Raw genomic sequence first — 20790 nt, 5'->3', positions numbered from 1 at the left:
GACAGTCATTAAAGGGACTCTCTAGGGGGATTTAAACCCATGTTTATAAGGGATCCAGTTATTTTAAACTTGATGCTTCCATAACTCATGACATCTGGGTGATTCCTGAAGCACAGCACTGGGGAAGGAATGTAATCCAGGTGTTTCACATAATTCTGTAGCACAACTTATGAGCTATAAAAAGTCATTCAGGTATTTAAAATTAAAACATTATGGGCCAAACCTTCAGCTGGTATAAATCAGCACTAACTTACACCAGCTGAAAATCTAGCCCTTCATAACATGAGTCAACTCATATATATGACCTTTAGGTCATACACACACAGACATGGGTGGCTCACTGATTTCCATGAAAGCTTCAAAAAAATTACTATTAAACAGAGACCATTCTTTGGAAAACTTCAGCTCAAACTTCAGCTTTTCAGTGCTGGTAAAGTAATCAGTATAGAGACATTTCTGCACTGTAATGTACATTATTGTATTAGCTACTTTTTAAAATGGATTCAGCCTGCTCAGTTGTTTTAGATATGTGGCACCTACTTCAGATACAGAAATCTTTTTTAAAAATCCCATCTTCCTTATTCTATCAAGAATGCAGAAACAAGAATTTGATACATTGACTATTTTATGAATTATATGAATAGACTGGATTTCATTACTCCAAGTAATGTGATTTAGAAATAAATGTACACTAGTCATACTAGAGTAATTTCACATAAAGTATTAAAATATATACAGTATATGAAAGAGCAAAAGAGAAAAATAAATTAAAAATTGACCCAATTTGCTAACTATCTCCCTGTGCTCCTCTTATTTCACAAGTTAAAATGATCCTATTAGATGCCTTCTTTTCCTTGGTCTACAGTACAACATAAAAATGATAGGTTTAAACTGGTTCAGATTCAGTAATGTCTCAGGCACAGTCACCAACAAGTCCCTATGGATGCTAATACGACAATTTGATAAACAAATATAATCAAACCCATTAGCAAACAGGAAATACAAGATTTTCCTTTCTATCAGCCATTACATCTGAAAATGGAGCATTGCAAGATTAAAATAGAAAACTACAGGAAGATGGCTTTCTTATGTTACCCGATATATTTAGTCATTAAAATAAGAAAGGTGTCAAAATACTATACTTATTAAAGTGACAGACTCATACTTTTGGTAGGAGCTGGGTATACAGCATTTAACTGCCTTGTAAATTTATCTTCATGATAAAGTTCCTCTATATTGATGATGATACTTATACCTCCTTCTGAGTAACAACTACAATTTAGGTTAGTAAAAGCCAAATTATTCAGTTATTTTGTCACTAAGGACTGAATAAAGGCCACCATACTCATTTATTGTATGACCTTAATCAGGGGAAGCCCGGTACTCCTTATTTTCTCATTTTATAAAATTGAGCAGATCTGTTTCAGCCTTATTATGAGGCTTTCCTGGTTTTACAAGCACATGAAAAATTGATAATTTTCAGCAGCAGTTCTCAACTTTTCTTTTCTATATTCAGTGTGGATTCACCTTTCCTGAAAAAATGGACTTTTACAGATTACTGATACATTTTTACATAATTGCACACCTTTTTTGTTAATCCCTTTTTTCTGTAAGGCTGTATGAATTTTACATGCCACATGTTTTTTAAAGGATGCAGCAGAAATTGTAAGCTTTCAAATTTAGTTACTTTTGAAGATATTATGCTATAATCAGTTTGGATTTACACTGGCCACTGCTACTGCAAACACAAATAATAAGTCCCTACAATGGAAATCACATCAGGAAAGGCTGCAGCAACAGAAAACAACTATCCTGCCCCTTCTGTTGAGGAGTAGAATGATTATTTGGTAAGTCATGTATGCCTGCAAGTGGGCATTGGCTTTGAATGGTACATGACAAGAGAGGCAGGGAGCATCCATTAATGAAGAGCAATCCTGAATCAGACTCTGCCAGCTGAGCTCCTGTGGAACCCAGGCAATAGCTCAAAACTGTCTTGAATACCAACAGAAATGTTGAGGCACTAGGAGTTGTATCCATCAGATGTGTTCTCTTAAGAATAATCTGACCCAGAGTCCAAGACCCCCCTCCAAGTTCTAATATATATAAAGGCCATGTCATATACAGCATTCTTCCTGATACATTTCTTTCTCTTTCCTTCCATTTTTTCAGAGGTACCCCCCACAACTATAATTACACTACAATGAAACAGTTGCATTCCATTCTTCAGATCCATGCATAGTTTTTCTTGGCTATGGAGGGGCTCTGAAGAGACTTGCATTATTGAGCATTGTGTGGTAACTGTTGTAGGCTGTTGCTCTTATTGACTTATTAGTTCTTCTCTGCCCATCTTGCTTTGCTCAGACTAAATCGGCATTATCTTTATGGAAACAAATAGCCTGTTTCCCTTTTTATCCTTATACATATCCCAGATAATGATCAGAAGTACCCCTGAAAAATACATATACCCAAACATGAGAACAAATCTACTTCTCAAATTCAGTTTTCTATAAGGATGTATTAAAGTTCTTTACTTAGAATAATGATCATAGATATTAGAACAATAATGGAAACTGAACTTAAATTCACATTTACCTGCATCTTTGGGGGTTCTTAATTCAAAAAGTAGCAGTTTTTTTTGCTTCTCTTCTATATCTTGTAATACAGTATTAATGGACTCATGCTATCAAATACAAAACATATTATAAAAGGTAGAGAGACAAAGTTTCACGCATTCTACAAACAAACTGAATCTAAATTCTGAGACAATATACTTGGCTTTCAAAGCACCCTGGTGCAGTTAATTCAGTTAAATAAAAACAAGAGACTTTTAATTAAATCTGACAATGAACAGCATCATCAGTACAGCAGCCTATGGTGTTTATTTTAATATTAAATTAAACTTATTTAACACTGTTCCCATATTTTCCATTCTTGATATGCCAAAGATATTTATACTGGTAATACCTAACTGCATCAGAGAACCTGTCAGGTACCAAGCAGGGGATTTTGGCAACTGGGCAAGGGCCATTTAAATATTTTGGGATCTGTAGAGAAGAAGGGTGAGGCAGATTTGGGATCATGGGATAAACACATTTGGTGGATATTTCTTCTAGAATGATACATAGTGAAATAGTTAACACTGAGCACATCTACACATGCAATTATTGCTCCCAGGTACAATATTTGCATGTGTGCCTGGGACCATAGTACAGTGAGCTGGGTTGGAGCAACCCCAGCTGGCAGGGGCCCAGAGGCTCAGCCTGCCAGCCAAGGGCTTCAGCTTGACTCAATATGCTAGCTGGCAGGCAGCTCCTGCACTGAAGCACCTTCATGCCCCAACCAGCCACACCAGTGTCTACGCGTGCAGTGCTGCAGAGTAAAAAGCTCCCCAGCAGTGTAGTACTTGTAAATACTAGTTTATTAATTTACTCCAGCCTAATAACCCTACACATGTAGAAGCCAAGACATTTACTGCACAGTTAATTAGTCAACTCAGTAGTAAACATCTCATGTAGATGCACCCACTGAGTTGGAGCCATTTGAAGAATACCAAATCCCTTTACATTTGCTTAGTGTTTTCAAGGTTTTCTTTGTGACCATATGTACTAAAACTTTTTTAATAACATTGTTTTGGGTGGGGGCAAAATGAAGGGAATTTTCCACAGCAATTTCTACTGCCATAGCATGTCTATGACCTGAAGTAGAGACAGTTTCCTGTTGTTGGAGCTGCTGTAGACCCATGAATTCTCCCTGCAAAGGACCTAGGTCAAAATAATTTTGGCTGCCTGTAGATATTGAAAAACAAAAAAACCCCAACCCACACCTGCGCTTTCCAGAAGAAGCAGCACATTATTTCAACCCCGCTTTGCAGTGTCTGTAGAAATCAGGTGCTTCAGCAGGGCTTTTTTGGGGCACTTTTAGCTAAAGCTGATTAAATCAGTCAATAGATAAGAGTGCCAAAGAAGCCCCATTAAAGTGCCCAGTCTTTACAGACATTGGGCAAGCCAGGTCCAACTAAGGTGCTGCCTCTTCTGGACATGCATGGGGCTTGGAATGGGAACACACCATGTTTAAAGTGCCATTTTGTTTTTTGGGGTTTTTGCTTTTTGGGTTTTTTTGTTTTTAATGTCTGCAAGCAGCAGATTTTCTAACAATTCATGTTTTTCCAACCATCAAAATATAAATGTCTCCAATTAACATGTTGTTATCAAGTTAAGTCTTTGCTGTCCATGGCGCCACTTTAGAAATACCGGCAAGAGGCTTTCATGGATCCTGACATGTTTGTACATTTGTGTAAATGACACGGTATATTTGCACAAGAAGTGCAGATGGAGAAGATTCATGACCAAAAGAAAAGGAAGCAGAACACACAAATGAACTTATCCAGTGTGTAACACTTGGATCATAACATAAACTACAAGGACATTTTACCTGGTAAAAATACATACAAAACAGAAAATGACTGCACTCTAAAACACTATAACAAACTCCTTACATTATTATTATACTTACTGTAACAGGAAGCCAGAAGCTGCTGTTATAAAACAGAATCAGACTAATGGGAAGGGCTGCTGGGCAAGTAAACAAGTGGGCAAGACAAGATATGCTAGCCAGATAGCAGGTGGCAGGGTGGAAGAAAGGAGCCACTGATTAGTCCATAATCAGAAAAACTAACACTTGGGGGCCAGGGAGTAATGGTCTGCAGGTGATAATGGAAAGAGTGAGATAAGGTCTTGCTTCAAAGCAGAGGAGGTGGCAAGTGATCAGAAAGCAAAGCAATGCACAGCCACAAGAGAAATCTCTGTGGAGGAACTGAGCCCTCTCACAAGGAGAGGGCAAAAGATGGTGTACTGAGGGAACTGGACTTTCAGGAGCAGAGCAATATGAAGCTCAGGGGTGGATTACTGGAGCAGGCTTCATTTGCCTGACCCAGCACAGTATGAGTTAGAGACAGCATACCCTTTTTTCCTTTGTGTCCCAAGGTGGGGTATGTTGTGTTAAAGTGGGGGCTTATTTCATTTTGTTTTCCCATTGGAGGACCAGGAAGAGACTAGCAAGGGGAGATTTGGAGGTCCCAGTTGCACCAGAGAAGCATGGAGAGTTTTGAGCAAAAATGGCTGGAGGAGGCAGGAGCCAGGGCCAGGGATTCAGGGATGGGGCCCAGCACCCAAAAGGGACAAGACCTGAAGAGATATGGGTCTGAAGAACTGAGAGATTGGACTTGGGGCCAAAAGCCCATTGAAATAACCAGTTATTGGCACCTGCGAGGCATGTGTGTGGCTGTAGGGGCAGTTGGAAGCTATGAATACAGCCTTTAAGGCTAGGGACAGACATTCAAAAAGCCTGAGCCTGAATGAATTCAATCTTTGCCAGTTAGTCTAACCTGGCTAGGCTGAACTGCTTTGTAACCAGACAGACCTTCTCTCTGGACTGAGGAAATTCAGGCACATGCCTGCAGTGGCTCAGGCTAGAAGCCAGGAGGCACTAGAGCAACCCTCCCTTACCTTGCATTTTGCTGAGCTGAGGGGGGCGTGACCAAGTCCTGGCAGGTCATTCTGATTAGGGAAGTCTGCCTGCACCATCCCAGGCTTTTCCCTGCTCACAGCACAAGGGGTGGGAGTGTTGCCGGACCCCAGCTCCCGGCTAGCATTCTGAAGCAAGGGGGAAGAGTGCAGTGCATGCATCTGTTGATGATATGGAGCTCTTCAATCTCCCTTCCTGCTACTTTAAACTGTCTGCAGCAATCTGACAGGTGAGCAAGCCAGCAGGGGTCTGATAACAGTGTTTATCACCCCATCAGCAAAACCCTCTCCAGTAGTTCAAACTCTTCTTAAACAGCTTACCAGCTGACCTATTGATTAGCTCCAAACAGCCCTAAGCAGTCGCTGTTCTGTCTGCCTGTCCCAGTGAAACTGAAAACACGCACACATCTGCATTAGCTAGCACATCACTTGCCTAGGGTCTGTGGACTGGGGTCCCTGCTGTGGGAGATGGGAAGGAGAGAGGGAGGGAGGGGGGATTTCCAACTTCAGCAGTGGCTAGTGGGGGAGGGGGAGATAGGGCAGGGGGAAGCCAGGTGGAATCTGCTGTGCCTTCAAGTTTCTGTTGGAGTTCCAGCCAGGGGGAGCCCCACCCAGCCGAGAGGATATGCTGGGATGCTAGGGGTGTCTGATTGATCTTAAACCAGCAAAGGGTCTGGGACATTGGATAAACCAGTTTGAGCCAAATCAGTTAAGTCTGATACAACATTCAACCAGGTTTATTGCAAACCAGTTTCAGCCATTTTCAACCTGGTTTATGTGCACTGAACATATATTCTGTTACAGGTTTAAGCCAGTTTCTGATCACTTAAATCGGTTTATGTGTAATGTCTGTCCCTAGCCTAAGGCACTGAGTGTTAAGAAAAAAAGAGTGATAGGACCCAGACCAGTAAGTCCCCTGAGGTCCTGGGCAGCCTCTCAGCATTTTTTAGAAACAGCAAAGGCATGGCAGACGAGTGGACAAGGACCCAGGGACCACGTAGGCAGGAATGGAAGATCAGAGGAGTGTGTTAATTCGACACCCAACCTCATCCTGCTACACTTACCATATCATGTTTCTCTCTAGCCTTATCATGGTCCAAAATCAAAGGTTCATCAGCCATTTTACAGCAATCATAGCAACTCTGTGGTGATCTTCTTGATCTAGAAGGAGGTATATCTTTCCCCCCACAATTAATAAAACACAAATATAATTTTAAAATATGAAATATATATAAAATCACAATAATGTCTAACGGTCAATTATACAGATTACAAAGAAATAAAGCAGACCACAGTGTAAAGAAAAAATCTTTTATATGTAAAAAAGATTAAATCAATTTCCATTATGGAGACTGTATAAAGTCTAACTAAAATATTCCTATATTGTCTACTAAAACTACAAGGCTTACGTGAGGGGAGAATATGGATGATCAATAAATTTGAAGGAGACAGATACATCTGTTCAGAAACTCTACTAACTCTAACAATAAAAGACTAATTTAATATATTTTATATTTTTATTATAAATAAATAATCACCAAAGAATTTCTACAGCTAGAAAGAAAGTCTGTCCCTGATATGAAAAAATCAGCATCTGCAAACCTGCAGTATTTTGAGGTACATTTGTTTCCTCAAGACTAGGATATAAATCTGCAAAATAACATTATGAAATAGACAACATACCAGTAACCTCAGTTGCTTTCTGAGGAACGCTAGTGTCAGCAGCACCGTAAGATTTAAGCAGTTCCTTCATTTTATCACTACAGGCTTTATCCAAAGCAGTGTTCCCATCACTGTCTTTCTCATTAGGGTTTGCTCCATGTTGTAGTAGAATGCTGACTGCCTATAATATACTAATTTATTATTATCATTAGCATTATAGTTCTCCTAAAATGTGTTAGATGATACACAGATAAATAATGAGGGTGCACTTCTTGCTGTGATGAGTTAACTGTTTAACAATACTAGGGCTGACGAATTGGTTAATTGACCAGTCAAATATTGTCTACTGACCAGTCAATGGACTGCATATTTTTGACTGGTCAAAGTTTAGAGCAATTTTACAACAAAAAAACCCTACTTTTTGGTAGTTTTCTTGACAGAAATAGGATTTTTTTATTGCTTTCTAACATTTCTTAATGGAAAATTTGTGTTTTTTCTGTATATAATTCGGACCTATTGGCATTTGTTTTACAATTTTTGACAGATATTTCACCTGTCGATAGACACAAGTTTATTTGACTAGTCCAGCGATGGGCAAAATATGGCCCAAGGGCTGCATCCAGGCTGCCCAGCCATTCTATCTGGTCTGCAGGAGCCCTAAAAAATTTTGAAAATATTTATCTGCTCCTTGCTGCCTGCCAAAGATGACAGGAGTCAGGGGCAGAACAACTCAGGGGGAGCCAGCAGCAGGAAGCAGGAGTCCAGCCCCGCCCCGCTCCCAGCCATTTCACAGCTTCCTGCCCTCACCCTGCTCCAGTACCAAGTGGCTCCAGGCTGTGTGGCTGGATCAGGGAGCATGGGGCCCAACCAGTATGGGGGTGTGTGCGTGCATGCAGGCAGGGCCAGAGAATGTGTATGTGTAAGCAGGGGCTCTGTGTGTGTGTATGTGTGTGTGCATGCAGGCAGGGGCAGTGTGTATGTGTGTGCTTATGTGTGTGTGTGTGTGTGTGTGTGTGTGTGTGTGTGTCTGCATGTGCAGGCAGTGTGTGTATGTGTAGGCAGGGGCAGTATGTGTATCTGTGTGTAGGCAGGGTTAGTGTGTGTGTGTAGGAAGGGGGAGAGTGTGTGTGTGTGTAGGCAGGGGCAGCAAGAGCATGTGTGTGTTTTCATAGGGTGAGTTCCACACACACACACGATACACATGTACCCACACCCCCTCGCACTACCACACATGCAGACCCCCACATCCACACCCCACACCCCTGCCACCCTCCCTCACACACCCCACAAACCCCATACCCACCCACACTCCACATACCCACACACCCACAGCCACCCACTAACCTATACCCACCCCGCCACAATATACAAGTGTAAGACTTCATTTTAAGCTATTGTGCAATCACCTCTATGTATATACTACACAAACGCATGTAAATGAGGAGAAAAATATTTTTTGAAATCAAATTAATGAATGTTTTAGATGTTCACTTTTTCTAATATAATTTGGTATTTTTCTGGTTCCGAGATGGCAAAACCCCTTGCTGAAAGGAGTACTTCTGAGAGCAAAGGTCAGGGGTTAGAGGGTGGGACTTCTGGTCCCAAGATGGTGATCAGGGGGTGGGGCACCTGTCACAGGGTTGGGCTATACATGCAGCCCTCGACAGCGTGCCAAAACTCAGTAAGTGGCCCTCCTTCTGAAATAATTGTCCACCAGTGGACTAGTCAAATACCCAACCCTAAACAAGATAAAGCAAAATATGAAGAGAAAGAGAGAAAGACCCAAGCAAGTATCACTAGCACATAGCTACTTAGTTTTAATGTCTTATATCCTTAATTCCTGTTGATTAAATATATAAACAATTCACAACTGTTTTTTAAGCATATTGTTTTCATATTGTTAATATGTGCCACACTGCATCCTAAAGCAGTTCCACATTAACAAAATATGATTTATGTCATGCCACCCATTTAGATTAGAATAAAAAAGTCCAGAAAACAAGTAGTGTTTCAACTTGTTTGTGAGTTTTGCCATTGTTATTATTATCACTTACATATAATGCTGACTTTGGTCCCCATCTTACTGTAGTTGGACATACCATTAATTTTTAGCACAGCACTAATTACACTGAAGTCAGCAGAACTACTCAATGGTTTGCACTTAAGCCTGTGTGTAATTACTTCAGTGGAAGGACCTGTATTGCTAAAGCATTTTCAGAATAACTCTCCTTAATTCCCCACTTGAATCTTAAACCAACTTTAACACTTTTCTCATAGACGTATTTTGAATCTTGATAAATATTTAGAGTGCCTTTAAAGGGCAGCAGGTAGAATAAAAATCTACTTATGTGCACTTTTAATTGAATCAAAAGTTCTTGTGCTGGTGTTATGGTAACAACTTCCTTTATTGGTTGCCAAATAATGGATGAAATATAGTCACCCTCTTTTCGAGGCCCTATTGACATCCAGTTCCAGTCCAGTGATATGGCCTCCTCCATGCCACAGGTGGGCGTGCGGGGACGGCGGGGCACCTGAGGAAGCCCTATCTTGGAGGAGAAGACTACAGAAGAATCCCGGAGGGGTTACCGTCGGGGCGGATATCACCGCCAGACCTGGAGGTGTCTTTGAGTAGGCAGGAGACCAGGCACTAAGGGAAAAGGCATTTCGTGCCCTCTTAGAGACCTGGGAGAAGTAGAAGGGGAGTTAGCAGGGCAGGGTGCCCCGTGTTTGTGGTGGAGCATATTTCTTTCCTTTTTTTTCTTGAGTTGTTTTCCCAGGCTACAGGGGCACAGGAAGGAAGTGGGTCCCTGAGTAAGGGGCTCCGTGACGGAGTCCCGAGGTGACCCTACCCTTAGGTTTTTTTCCCTGAGGAAAAGGCGATGGCCATTCTGGCATCGCTGTACAGGAGGCAGGAGGCCGGGGTATAGGGGTGGTGGAGCCCCGTGAGTAACCGCCGGGTGAACCACGGGTCAATGAGTGCACCCGAAGAACAACCCCGAACACTGAGATCCAACAAGTTGTGGCAGGCGAGTGCAAGGCTGAAGACTCGGGTGGAAGACATCAGCTCAGACAGGGACACAAACCCGTGAGCTGTGTAACACCAATTATGTGAGCGAGAGCGGCGTGAGAGCGACTGTTCCAGACCCAGCGGCTACAATATATATGCACACACACACACACATATATACACATATATATTATTTAAAGTAATACTAATATGGTCAGCACTAATTTGTGAAGCCCATGGGCGACTGGTGCCTCCTGAGTCTGGGGTGGGGGGCACCCACAAATGCTGCTGCCAGTGTTGACAGCATTGGCAGTGGGGACAGAGCTAGCAAGCACCCACAGATGCTGGCAGCAGCAGTGGTGAGGATGGCTCTGTCAGGGGGGCATATGCCCCTCCTACCAGTCACCTATGGTGAAGCCTACTGGTTTGTACCTTTAGATCCTTTCAAATGCAGCTTTGGGATGAAATAAATCTTGTAAGGAAAACTTGTTGTTATTGGCACAGGGATACCATAGTATTGCAGAACTCAGTGGGGATGTCAGATATCATGGGTTGATGGGATTTCCTCAAGGAGATCATATAATTGATAAGCTACTGTTCTGAAAATCATATTTATTCACTCCATTCCCTTCCCTCCCTCTCTGATGGCAGGCTGTCTCACAAATTCTGGAAATTTAAATTAAGGATCTCCAGTCCTTCAGCAACTTTTAATGTAGGGGAAAAATGATAGAGCGTGTTGTTTTTCCATAGTAATAGTTCTCCTTATTACCTTGCTAATATATTCTGTTGCTGAACCAAAGCAAATGTGGCAAACCCCGCCCCCAAAAGTCACCAAACTGCAGAAGTAAGACACACTTACCTGACCACAAGTAAAACATCCCTCTGTAGTGTTACCTGTTCATAAGAATCATGCCCAAAATTATTTTCTGACTACTGGTCTTTTTAAACAACCAGTGGCAGCCAAATGCCAGGTGTCTGCTGCTTGATGCATCTCCATCCTGCCCAATGTAAGAATTTCTAAAATGCTTTCCCTTTGTCTTATTACTGAGGTGATGGCACAATCTCGCACATTGTTTAATTAAAACATTTCTTTCAGGATGAATTAAAATTTTTTAACATGAATGTATAAAGGTGACCTTATGATCAATAATCATTGAGGAAGGAACGTAATAAGCTTCAAAATGATAAATAAAAGTATTTTAAAAACATTGGGACTGATTCTAGATTGATTTACATCTTTTTTAGACTAGTATAAACCCATTCACCTCAGTGGAATGTACTCTGGGAAGGGGGAAAAAGTTAGACCAATTATTTCTTCACTTATTGACCTGACTTTCAGATCTACAAGGTTCTGAGCCATCTCAGGACAAAATTTTGTTTTCAAATGCATGCTTTCAATTCCCACTCATTTCAATGGGACATATACATGCCAAGCCTAGATAAGAACTTGATTCTTAAAATTACTTTCAATAGTGCATAAAACAATAGAAGGAATGTAGCTCACTGCTCTGATTTAGATGACATTATTGTCATTACTGTTGGGCACATTTTTTTCAGATAAATATTTGCTGAGAAATACTGTACAATTTTGGTGTGATAAAACTCAGCTGTAATTGGGATCAAACTTGGCAACTAGGTATTGCCTGAGAAAAAAGAAAAAAAATGGAAATGTCAAATCATTTTGTTTAAGCATTTTCAAAACAAAATGTTTTGATTTTTCATTTTCAAATGACGTCAAGCTGACAGTGAACTCAGCTAATTTTAATAACAACATCTGGAAACTAAATGTTTCATTCAACCCAAACTCATTGCAGGGAGGTTCAGCGAGAAAACCCCAACAATTTGAGGAAGTCGAAGAGGGGAGACTGAACTGAAAAATGAATTATTTATACACCTTTAATTCTCAGTGTTTTTGCATAAAAATACTGAACTCCAGTTCTAACAGGTTAGTTTGTTTTCTTAAATGTAAGTCTATGTATGTCTTTAAAAATGCTATTAATAATTTTGGATGGTATTATTTAAACCATTACTATGGTTTGCATTCAAAATCATAGTATTTTCATTCTCATAACCAAAAACCAGAATCAGAAAAGCCAACTTAAGGGAACTGTACCTTGAAATAGTTGCCAGAAACAGCATCATGTATTGGCAAAATTCCATCTGGGCCTTTGCTATTAACATCAGCACCAGCTTTTAGTAACTCTAAAATCACCTCAGTAAATCCTCTCTTGGAAGCTTCATGAATTGCTGTCCAACCTAGTAAAGCCGAAGTGAGAGCAGAATCATGCTTCTGATGTCTATATATCAACATTGGCCACTAAATAACAAATATACACTTGTCTCTGTTCAGTCTGGTAACTGTCAGACTACTCTGCTTTTGATAAATCTGAAAGAACTGCCTTGAAATACTAAGCCAAATTCTTCCCTGTTGTCATTAAGTTATCTATGGAAAAATAGTCTAATACTGGCCAAATAAAGGTTCTATTGGGTTGTTATTTTATTTTCAGAAGTTATAATAGCACAGGACTAGTAGATTAGAAATATATCAGAAGATGAAAACAATACCAGTAATATATCCCACTTTAAACCTGCCATGGGTCCAGGATTAAGTTCTATCCATCCTAGGGCTCATGTCTCTGTAATTTAACAAAAAATTCTGTATTCAAGAAGAAAAGAAATATTTACTTTGTCATTTCACTTTTCTAAAATGAAGAATGTCTGAAGTGACTGAAAAGCTTTAACCTTGCATTTAGACACATCATGGATAACTACTTTTTTAGTTACAAGCCATGTGGGCAAAGTGAAGGTGAAGCAGTTGAAAATACATGATAAATGCCATGCCTTGCCTGGCTCCATGCTATCATGAATTTCAGCAATTTACTATATAATTCTTACCACATTATATGATGGGAGTATGAGTGTGTGTGCAGGTATACTCCAAATATACATTAATACATATGTGGGTATATGTACATATAAAATTGTCTTTGATGTGCTGATGTGTATCATTTTTAATGTGTGCATACTGTATTTCAAGACAAGGATGACATATGCAAGCAGTTTTTGTTCCTAACCTTGTTTAGTAAAATAACAATAATAATTCTATTATTATTATTAGTTCTATTATTTCAAGAATTTAAAAACTGTCTCTGTTTTTGCAATAAAATACTGAGTACTATTACTAAAGCAGTCATCTAAAAATATCCAAACATGCATAATCCCATTGATTTATACATATTCCAGATGCTATAAGAGCTTTCACTAAGGAGAAATCTCCTTTTACAGCAGCCAGATGTAGGCAACTTTCCCCTTTCTCATTTCTTTTGTTTAGTCAAGGTGCTGTTGTATGGGAACTTCAACCAGGTACAGATGCTCCTCCTCTTCGTTAGATACTGAGGATTCTAAAGACATATTGGGACATATTGGATAGGGCTGTGTGAAGCTTTGGTCCGTGATTCAATTCGGAGAAGATTCAGCCCGATTTGGAGGCTGAATCTCTGAATTAGAATAGAATTGGGTAGAAGCAAAAAAACTTCTGACTCAACTCAGAGCCTCTGAATTGATTCAGAAAAGATTCAGAGATTTGGAGGTGGTCTTTCAGGGGAACAGAAACTGAGAAGAGGGAGGAGGAGCGAGGGAAGGAGGGGAAGGACTGACATCTGTAGCTGGCCAGTGACTGTGATCTTTCCTTGAGTCCCTTTCCAATCACAGAGCTCAGGGGGAGGGACAGAAACAGCCTATAAGCCTCTGTCTGCAGGCTTTCTGTGCCTTTTGTGAGCTGTTTCTGCCTGAGCAACAGCATCTGAAAGGTACTGGACTGGCTTGGCTTCCTAGTCAGACTTTTGCTACTTCTTGCTTTTGGGAAGGACTGGATATAGCTTAGCTTACTAACTAGAATCCCTCTACTTATCCCTATCCAATCCATTTCTTTCAATTTATATTTCTTGGGGTTTTTCCCCCAAAACTTTTAAAAAAGAAAGCTGTGTTTTCCCTGGCAGTGTAATCCATCACTGTGTAGGGAAGCACACATTACACATACTTACACACATATATCATAGAAGTCAGATATTATTATAACACAGAAGAAGTCATTCACAAAAGAAGATATTATATATAGTTATTATTATTAGTTATAGTTACATACAGACTAAAAACTACACAGAAGAAGTCAAATTAACACAGATGCTACTTCCACTGGAGCACCAAGGGGGTCAAGATGCTGTGGAACAAACAGGCAGAGCTGAGCATCCCACAACACAAAATCATGCAGGATGTGGAGACTCAGTGGAACTCCTCATACCTGATGCTGGAAAGGATGGTGGAGCAACAGAAGGCCATCCATGAAATGGCCTTCCTTGGGGAAATTGGGATCAGCAGCCCCCTTAACAGAGCTGAGTGGGATACCATTTCCTACATCTTGGTGGTCCTCAAGCTCTTCCTCAAGGCCACTGAGACCCTCAGTGCTGGCAATGCCTTCCTTAGCCAGGTGATCCCTGTAGTGAGGGAACTTGAAAACCAAATGGAGAAGTTTCAGGGGATCAATGTTCCTGGCTGGGGCAAGCTGCTGTCACCAGACGTGCAGGCACTGGTGAGGCAGCTGAAGGAGGGCATCAGGAAACACACACTGGAGAAGAAGCTCTTGCAGGAAAGGAAAGAAGGGCTCTGTCACAGTTTGGCTGCCTGAGATGCTGCTGGTGCTAATGCTCACTAAGTTATTTTATACCTGAAGTCATGTAAAGTGGTGGACCGGAATGAGAGTGTAGGGGAGGAGGAGGACTCCCTGGGGCACACTACCATGTTGTGTAGATACCCCAGTGCCAGTGAGGGAGCACTTTAACACCCACACAGTGCCACCCACCCATGTCATGAGTTTTGCTTGTCAGCAGCCTAAGTTGCAGTGTCCCAGGACCCCCTGTACCTATCTCCTTGAAAGCTGGCAGGCTTCATGGCTGCAGCAGAGCCTAGCATGCTTGCAGTTTTCACCCCCCTGTGTCTTAACACACACACAGTGTTACCCATGTCACGTCTTCTGCTTGTCAGCAGCTTGAGGTGCAGGTTCCCAGAAACCCCTACACCTGTCTTCTTGAAAACTGACAGGCTTCATGCCCTCAGAAAGGGCTACCATCCCTGCATTTTGTATCTGAATCAGCCAAAAAATGACAAAGTTATAGGTATTTCAGTGATTCCCTATTATACTCTATGGCCGAATCTCTGAATCTCTCTGAATCAGCGCTGAATCTTCCAAAGCCAATTCAGCTGAATCAATTTGGAACAGCGATCCAAATCTCCAAATCGAATTGCTGTCCTCTGAATTGGCTAAATCCAAATAAAATACTTCCCTATTTGCACAGGCCTAATATTGGACACTGGTTAGGAAGCATGGAAAATATCCCATTAGAAACACTGAACTAAATTTCCAACTTACCATCCTAAATTTCCTGTTACATTTACCAGTGTAATTCTGTGCAACTCTTAATTATGTAGGAAAGGTTTTTTGAGTAGATGTGATATCTTTTATTAGATCAACTGAGTAGGTGGAAAAAAGTTTTAGGCAAGCTTTCAGATGCAGTCACCCTTCTTCAGGCGTAGGGAGTCTCTGCTGTTCTGAGACTCCAAGGAATGAGAGAAGCTAAAAGTGTGACAGGATTTCAGTGAGAATGTAAATAGGTAGAAATTAGGAAAACAAAAGGTAAAGTAGGGAAGAGGAAGAGTAGGAATCCAATGTCTACATTGAGTCCATGGATTGAATCCACATTACAATCTGCCTGACATCTGACTTACCAGGTACCTGCCAGACCTGACTTCTTACACTTTTCTCCCCACCTTACTCCCCTCCCCTACTTTTCTGCCCTTTGTCTTCCTAATTTCCAGCTATTTTCCTTTTCACAGACAGCCTCTTTTCTACCTTGAATTACAACCACTATAGATTCTCCCTTACTCATCTCTGACTCCTTTCCCATTTCACACAACTCCTTCGTGGACTAGCAAGCCCCTTGGTTTCTCTTCTGGCCCTTCTCTGGGCTGCCAGCCCCTTTGGTCTCTCATACTGGACACTTTTGGTCCTCCACTTTCTTTAGCTGTTCTCCAGGCCCTTGGACCCATCCGGTCCCACACTATTCCCAGCCCCTCACTGGGTTACACTCTATTCCTGGCCCATCACTGGGCTGATGAACCCTTCTGGTCCCACTTTACTATTCCCAGCCCCTTCACTGGGCTGCTGAACAATTCTGTCCCACTACACTATTCCCTTCTTGGGGCCCTTCTTGGGGCCTCTGGACCCACATGGTCCTGCTCTTCCTTGGCTCCTCTCTGGACTTGCATAGCTCTGGTCTTCCCTGGGCCTTCTCTGGGTCTCAGCCCCCCATGGTCCTGGTGTGTTCTCCATGCCTTCTCCCTCCATGGGGTAACGCAAAAGGCTGGGAGCTGAGGATTTCTGATGCTCCATACCTGCCTTTCCCTGGGGTGGCCCATGCATAGCATTTCATAGAGACTGCCCTGTCACAGGCAGCCCCACCATATTAGCCAGCCCCAGTATGGTACAGTTTAAGTTCTTACCCAGGACTGGTCTTCAGGCCTTCCTGATCTTACTCATCCCCCGCTGGGCACCTCCTGGGCTGGCAACATCTAGGCCCTAGCCCCAGTTTCATCTCACATCTCTGGCCCCTGGTTCTCTCTCAGACCTGTTTCCTTGAATGGCCTAGCACCAGCCATCATCATCCTGGACTGCACATGCCTTGACCTCTTCATCTTGACTAAGGCCACACAAGGACCTTCAGCCTCTCCTAGGCCCTTGCCCTGCTTTAGGCCAGTCAAGATTTCCAGGCTCTCCCAACTCTGGCAGTCTCTGCTGTGGTATATTTCACCTTTAGCCCCTCCTGGGCCCTGGCCCCACACAAGAGAGTTGAGATTTCCAGGGTCAGTTCTCCAGCTGTCAGCCCTCTCTTCTCTGTAGGTCCATCCTCTCGGGCCCTTCCACTCTCTCTAGGCTCACCCAGGTCTTCCCTAATGTAGCCTCTTCCTTCTCTGGGCTCATCTTGGCCCCTTAGTAGGTCTCCACACTCTGCCCCACTCACTGGGTTCACTCAGACCCTTTAGTAGGTTTCCTAAACACTCAAACACTCTGTCACAGCTCACCTCAATAGGCCCAGAGACACTCGCCCCCCTTCTCAGGACTCTAGACCCTACACTGGATTCCCCAGAACCTCCTCAACCCCCTTAGTTCCTACCGAAACCTCTAGACTGTTTCAGATGTTATTCTCTTTGGTGGGTTTTTGCCATGTTGGTCTAAGGACATAGGTAGGCAAGCTTCTTTGGGTAGATGAAATATCTTTTATTAGACCACCTGAGTACTTGGAAAAACTTTATTTGCAAGCTTATTTTGCAAACTGCCTCTTTTCTGCCTTGGAGAACTCAACTACAATACTTACTTACCTTTGGTATTATTTTCCCCTCATTTTCCCCACCGCTTCCTTCCCTTCTCTATCCTCTGTTTTCCTATTTCCACGTATTTACATTTTCACTGACATCCTGTCACACTTTTAGCTTCTTTCATTCCTTGGAGATCTCAGAACAGCAGAGACTCCATATGCCTGAAGAAGGATGCTTATGCCCGAAAGCTTGCAAATAACATTTTTCCAACTAGTCAGTTGGTCTAATAAAAGATTCTCATTGATGGCATTCAAGGGTGCAGCCTTCCAGCTGGATGGTGTTCCTTTACCAGCTCTCCAGATGTTACTGCCAGCCCTACTCTTAGGGTCTGGGCTTATACCCTAGTTAAACCCAGCCCTCCTCCAATCAGGTGACTCCCTCTGTCAGACCTAGGCTCATCTGCTGGCTTCCTGGGTCAGCTGAATCCACAATTAGCCCTGACACCCACCTGCTCCATAGGCTGCCTAACCTCTTAAAGTGGCAGGCACCCCCAGTGCCCTGTGGCAACTACTTGGGTGGGAGAAGATAATACTGTGGATATCCTGTATCTAGACTTCAGCACGGCTTTTGACAAGGTCCTGCATGACCTTCTCATAAACAAATTGGAGAAATGTGCATTAGATAAAACTACTATAGGGTGAAAAGATAACTGGCTCAATAACCACAAGCAAAGGATAATTATTAATGAGTCCATGTCAAAATGGCAGAAGGTTTCAAGTGGAGTCTCACAGGGGTCTGTCCTCAGCCCAGTGCTGTTCAATGTGTTTATTAATGATTTGGGTGCACAGAAAACTTCTTGAGCAAGTCTGAGGACAACATGAAACTGGGAGGGACTGTGAACACTTTAGAAAATGTGAGCGCAATTCAGAAGGATCGCCCAAATTGGAAAGTTGGGCTAGAGCTAACAGGATGACGTTCAATGTGGAAAAATGCAAGGTGCTACACCTTGGAAGGAATAATTAAAAATGGAAATACAAAATAAGGGACTGGATGGCAGCTCTTTGGAAAATGACTTGGGAATCTTGGTAAATCACAGTTTCAATACAAATCTACATTTTTGGGTTGCATCAATAGAAGAATTAGGTGTAAGCCATGGGAGGTGATAGTACCTCTCTACTCAGCACTGTTTAGGCCTCATTTTGGGTAGCGTGTGCAGTTCTAGGCTCTGCATTTTAAAAAGGATGTGAAGAAGTTAGAGAGGGTTCAGAGGCAGGCAACAAAAATGATCAAAGGCTTGGAAGGCAAGCCATATGAGGAAAGGCTAAAGGAGCTAGGCAGCTTCAGCTTGTGGACAAGGTACTTAAGAGGAGACACGATAGCAGTCTTCAAATACCCGAAGGACTGCCATAAAGAAAGTGGAAAGCACCTTTTCTCACTTGCTGCAGATAAGAAGGTGCAGACCAATGGTTTGAAGTTGCAGCAAAGTATATTTGGCCTAGATATCTGGAAAACCTTCTTTACTGTTAGAATAGTGGGACAGTAGAATAGACTGCCTAGGGAAGTTGTGACCTTTCCAACACTGGAGGTGTTCAAAGAAATTGGACAGTCAGTGGTCGGGGATGATCTATGTATGGTGGCTATGCCCATTTTCTACGATGGGTATTTCCAGTGCTTCTCAGCTTTGCTAGTTGCTTCCATCCCCACCCCATTGTTCTTCTATATGTATCAGGGTGTTTTTAAGCCTTCCTAGAGGCACTGGGCGTTGGCTACAGCCAGGGGTAGGGACTTCAACTAGGGTGTGCCGATTCTTCTGCTAGGAGCAAAGCCAGAGGTTCTAGGCTAGAGTGTCTTGCACCTCTGCTCAGGGTCAGCCCGATCACTATATTTGGGGTCACGAAGGAAATTTACCCCATGGTCAGATTGGTATGGACTGTGGGATTTTTGCCTTCCTCTGTGGAAAGGGATGTGACTCTCTACCTGGGACCACTTGATCATATACTGACATGGTATAGAAGCTGGACAATGGCTGTCATGGTTCATCTGCCTTACCTGTGGCAAGTTAAGGTGTCAGGTCTATGTTGTTAATGGTAGTTTTATGTTGAGTTTAGATCATGGTTGTATGGGATGGTTTGGATAGGGATGATCCTACTTCAGGCAGAGGGTTGAACTAGATCATGGGCAACTGGTACCGCCTTAGTCAAGGGAGGCACATGCCCCCCCAGAGACAGTCAGTAACTGGGGGAGGGGCACAGGCAGATAGCACTGCACCAGGTATACTTGGTACACATTTGTATTCACTTAAAATGAAAACTGAGATTCTGAAGCATATAATGGAACTTATTTCCTTTTACAGCACAGTTTTCTCATTTGGGCCTCATTTTTCTTTAAGATAACGCACTGAACTTTAGTTTTAAAGCATCTAGCTCTGAACTCCCAAAGCAATCAGCTACTCTTTGGCTATTGTTTCTTTGTTTGGCTTCGGGTGGGAGGACATTCCAGGGACTCTTCAGAGAGTTAGGGAAAAAAACAACAGCCCATTAAGCTAATGACTATTAACAACATTGGCTGTAAATGAGCACAAATAATTACAAAGTTTTCTAGTGAAGTTTTCACACACAACAGTCTATTTTCTTCTACTCAGAAACATGTGCAGCAGCATAATGAGGAACTATTATATGAATCTCAAAGCAATGGTTCCTGTGCATTGCATCCCCAGGTGTGCTGTGAACAGGAAAAGACTGGAACTTGACAAATCTTGCATCTAATGGGAGGGTTTAATCTTTTCTGTGTGGCCTTTTTGTATCATGAGATATAAAAAGGAGATTTAAAAATAAAATACATAGGTTGGTGATATCCACTAGGCCTGTGCAAAGTGGCTAGTATTTGCTTCGGATTCGGATTTAGCCAATTCGGGGGACAGTGATTCAATTCAGTGATTTCAATCACTGTCCTGAATTGATTCAGCCGAATCTGATTCGGAGATTCAGCTGCCGCTGAATCGGCCAAATCAGCCCTATCCCCTGCCTGCTCTCCCAGCCCTGACAATGGCTGCCCTACCTGGCCCCAGCCTCCTGGCTCTTTGAAAAAAAAAGCCCAACACTCACCAACTGCTGCCAGGTGGGGCAATCCCTGCTGCCCCCCACTACATGGTGGGGCTCTGCTATGAGCCCCCAGAAGCTCCAACAGTTGCTGCAACTGCTGGTGAGTCCAGCATTTTTTTTTTTTTAAGAG

General features: G+C 42.3%; 1 protein-coding gene across 1 annotated transcript in view; it reads right to left on the bottom strand.

Annotated features, from left to right (window-relative positions):
* The window catches only part of ANKRD31 (ankyrin repeat domain 31), a 136574-nt gene that overhangs the window by 43829 nt on the left and 71955 nt on the right, over positions 1-20790 (bottom strand). The window contains 5 exon segments of the mRNA XM_019531705.1: positions 2593-2680; positions 6587-6699; positions 7206-7365; positions 12305-12447; positions 13402-13521. Of these exon segments, the coding sequence (XP_019387250.1) occupies positions 2593-2680; positions 6587-6699; positions 7206-7365; positions 12305-12447; positions 13402-13521 (624 nt within the window).

The sequence above is a fragment of the Crocodylus porosus genome, unplaced genomic scaffold, assembly GCF_001723895.1.
Source record: "Crocodylus porosus isolate Cpor-Errol unplaced genomic scaffold, CroPor_comp1, whole genome shotgun sequence".
NCBI lineage: Eukaryota > Metazoa > Chordata > Crocodylia > Crocodylidae > Crocodylus > Crocodylus porosus.
The sequence above is the reverse complement of the archived record's forward strand: the minus strand, read 5'-3'. Positions and strand labels throughout refer to the sequence as shown.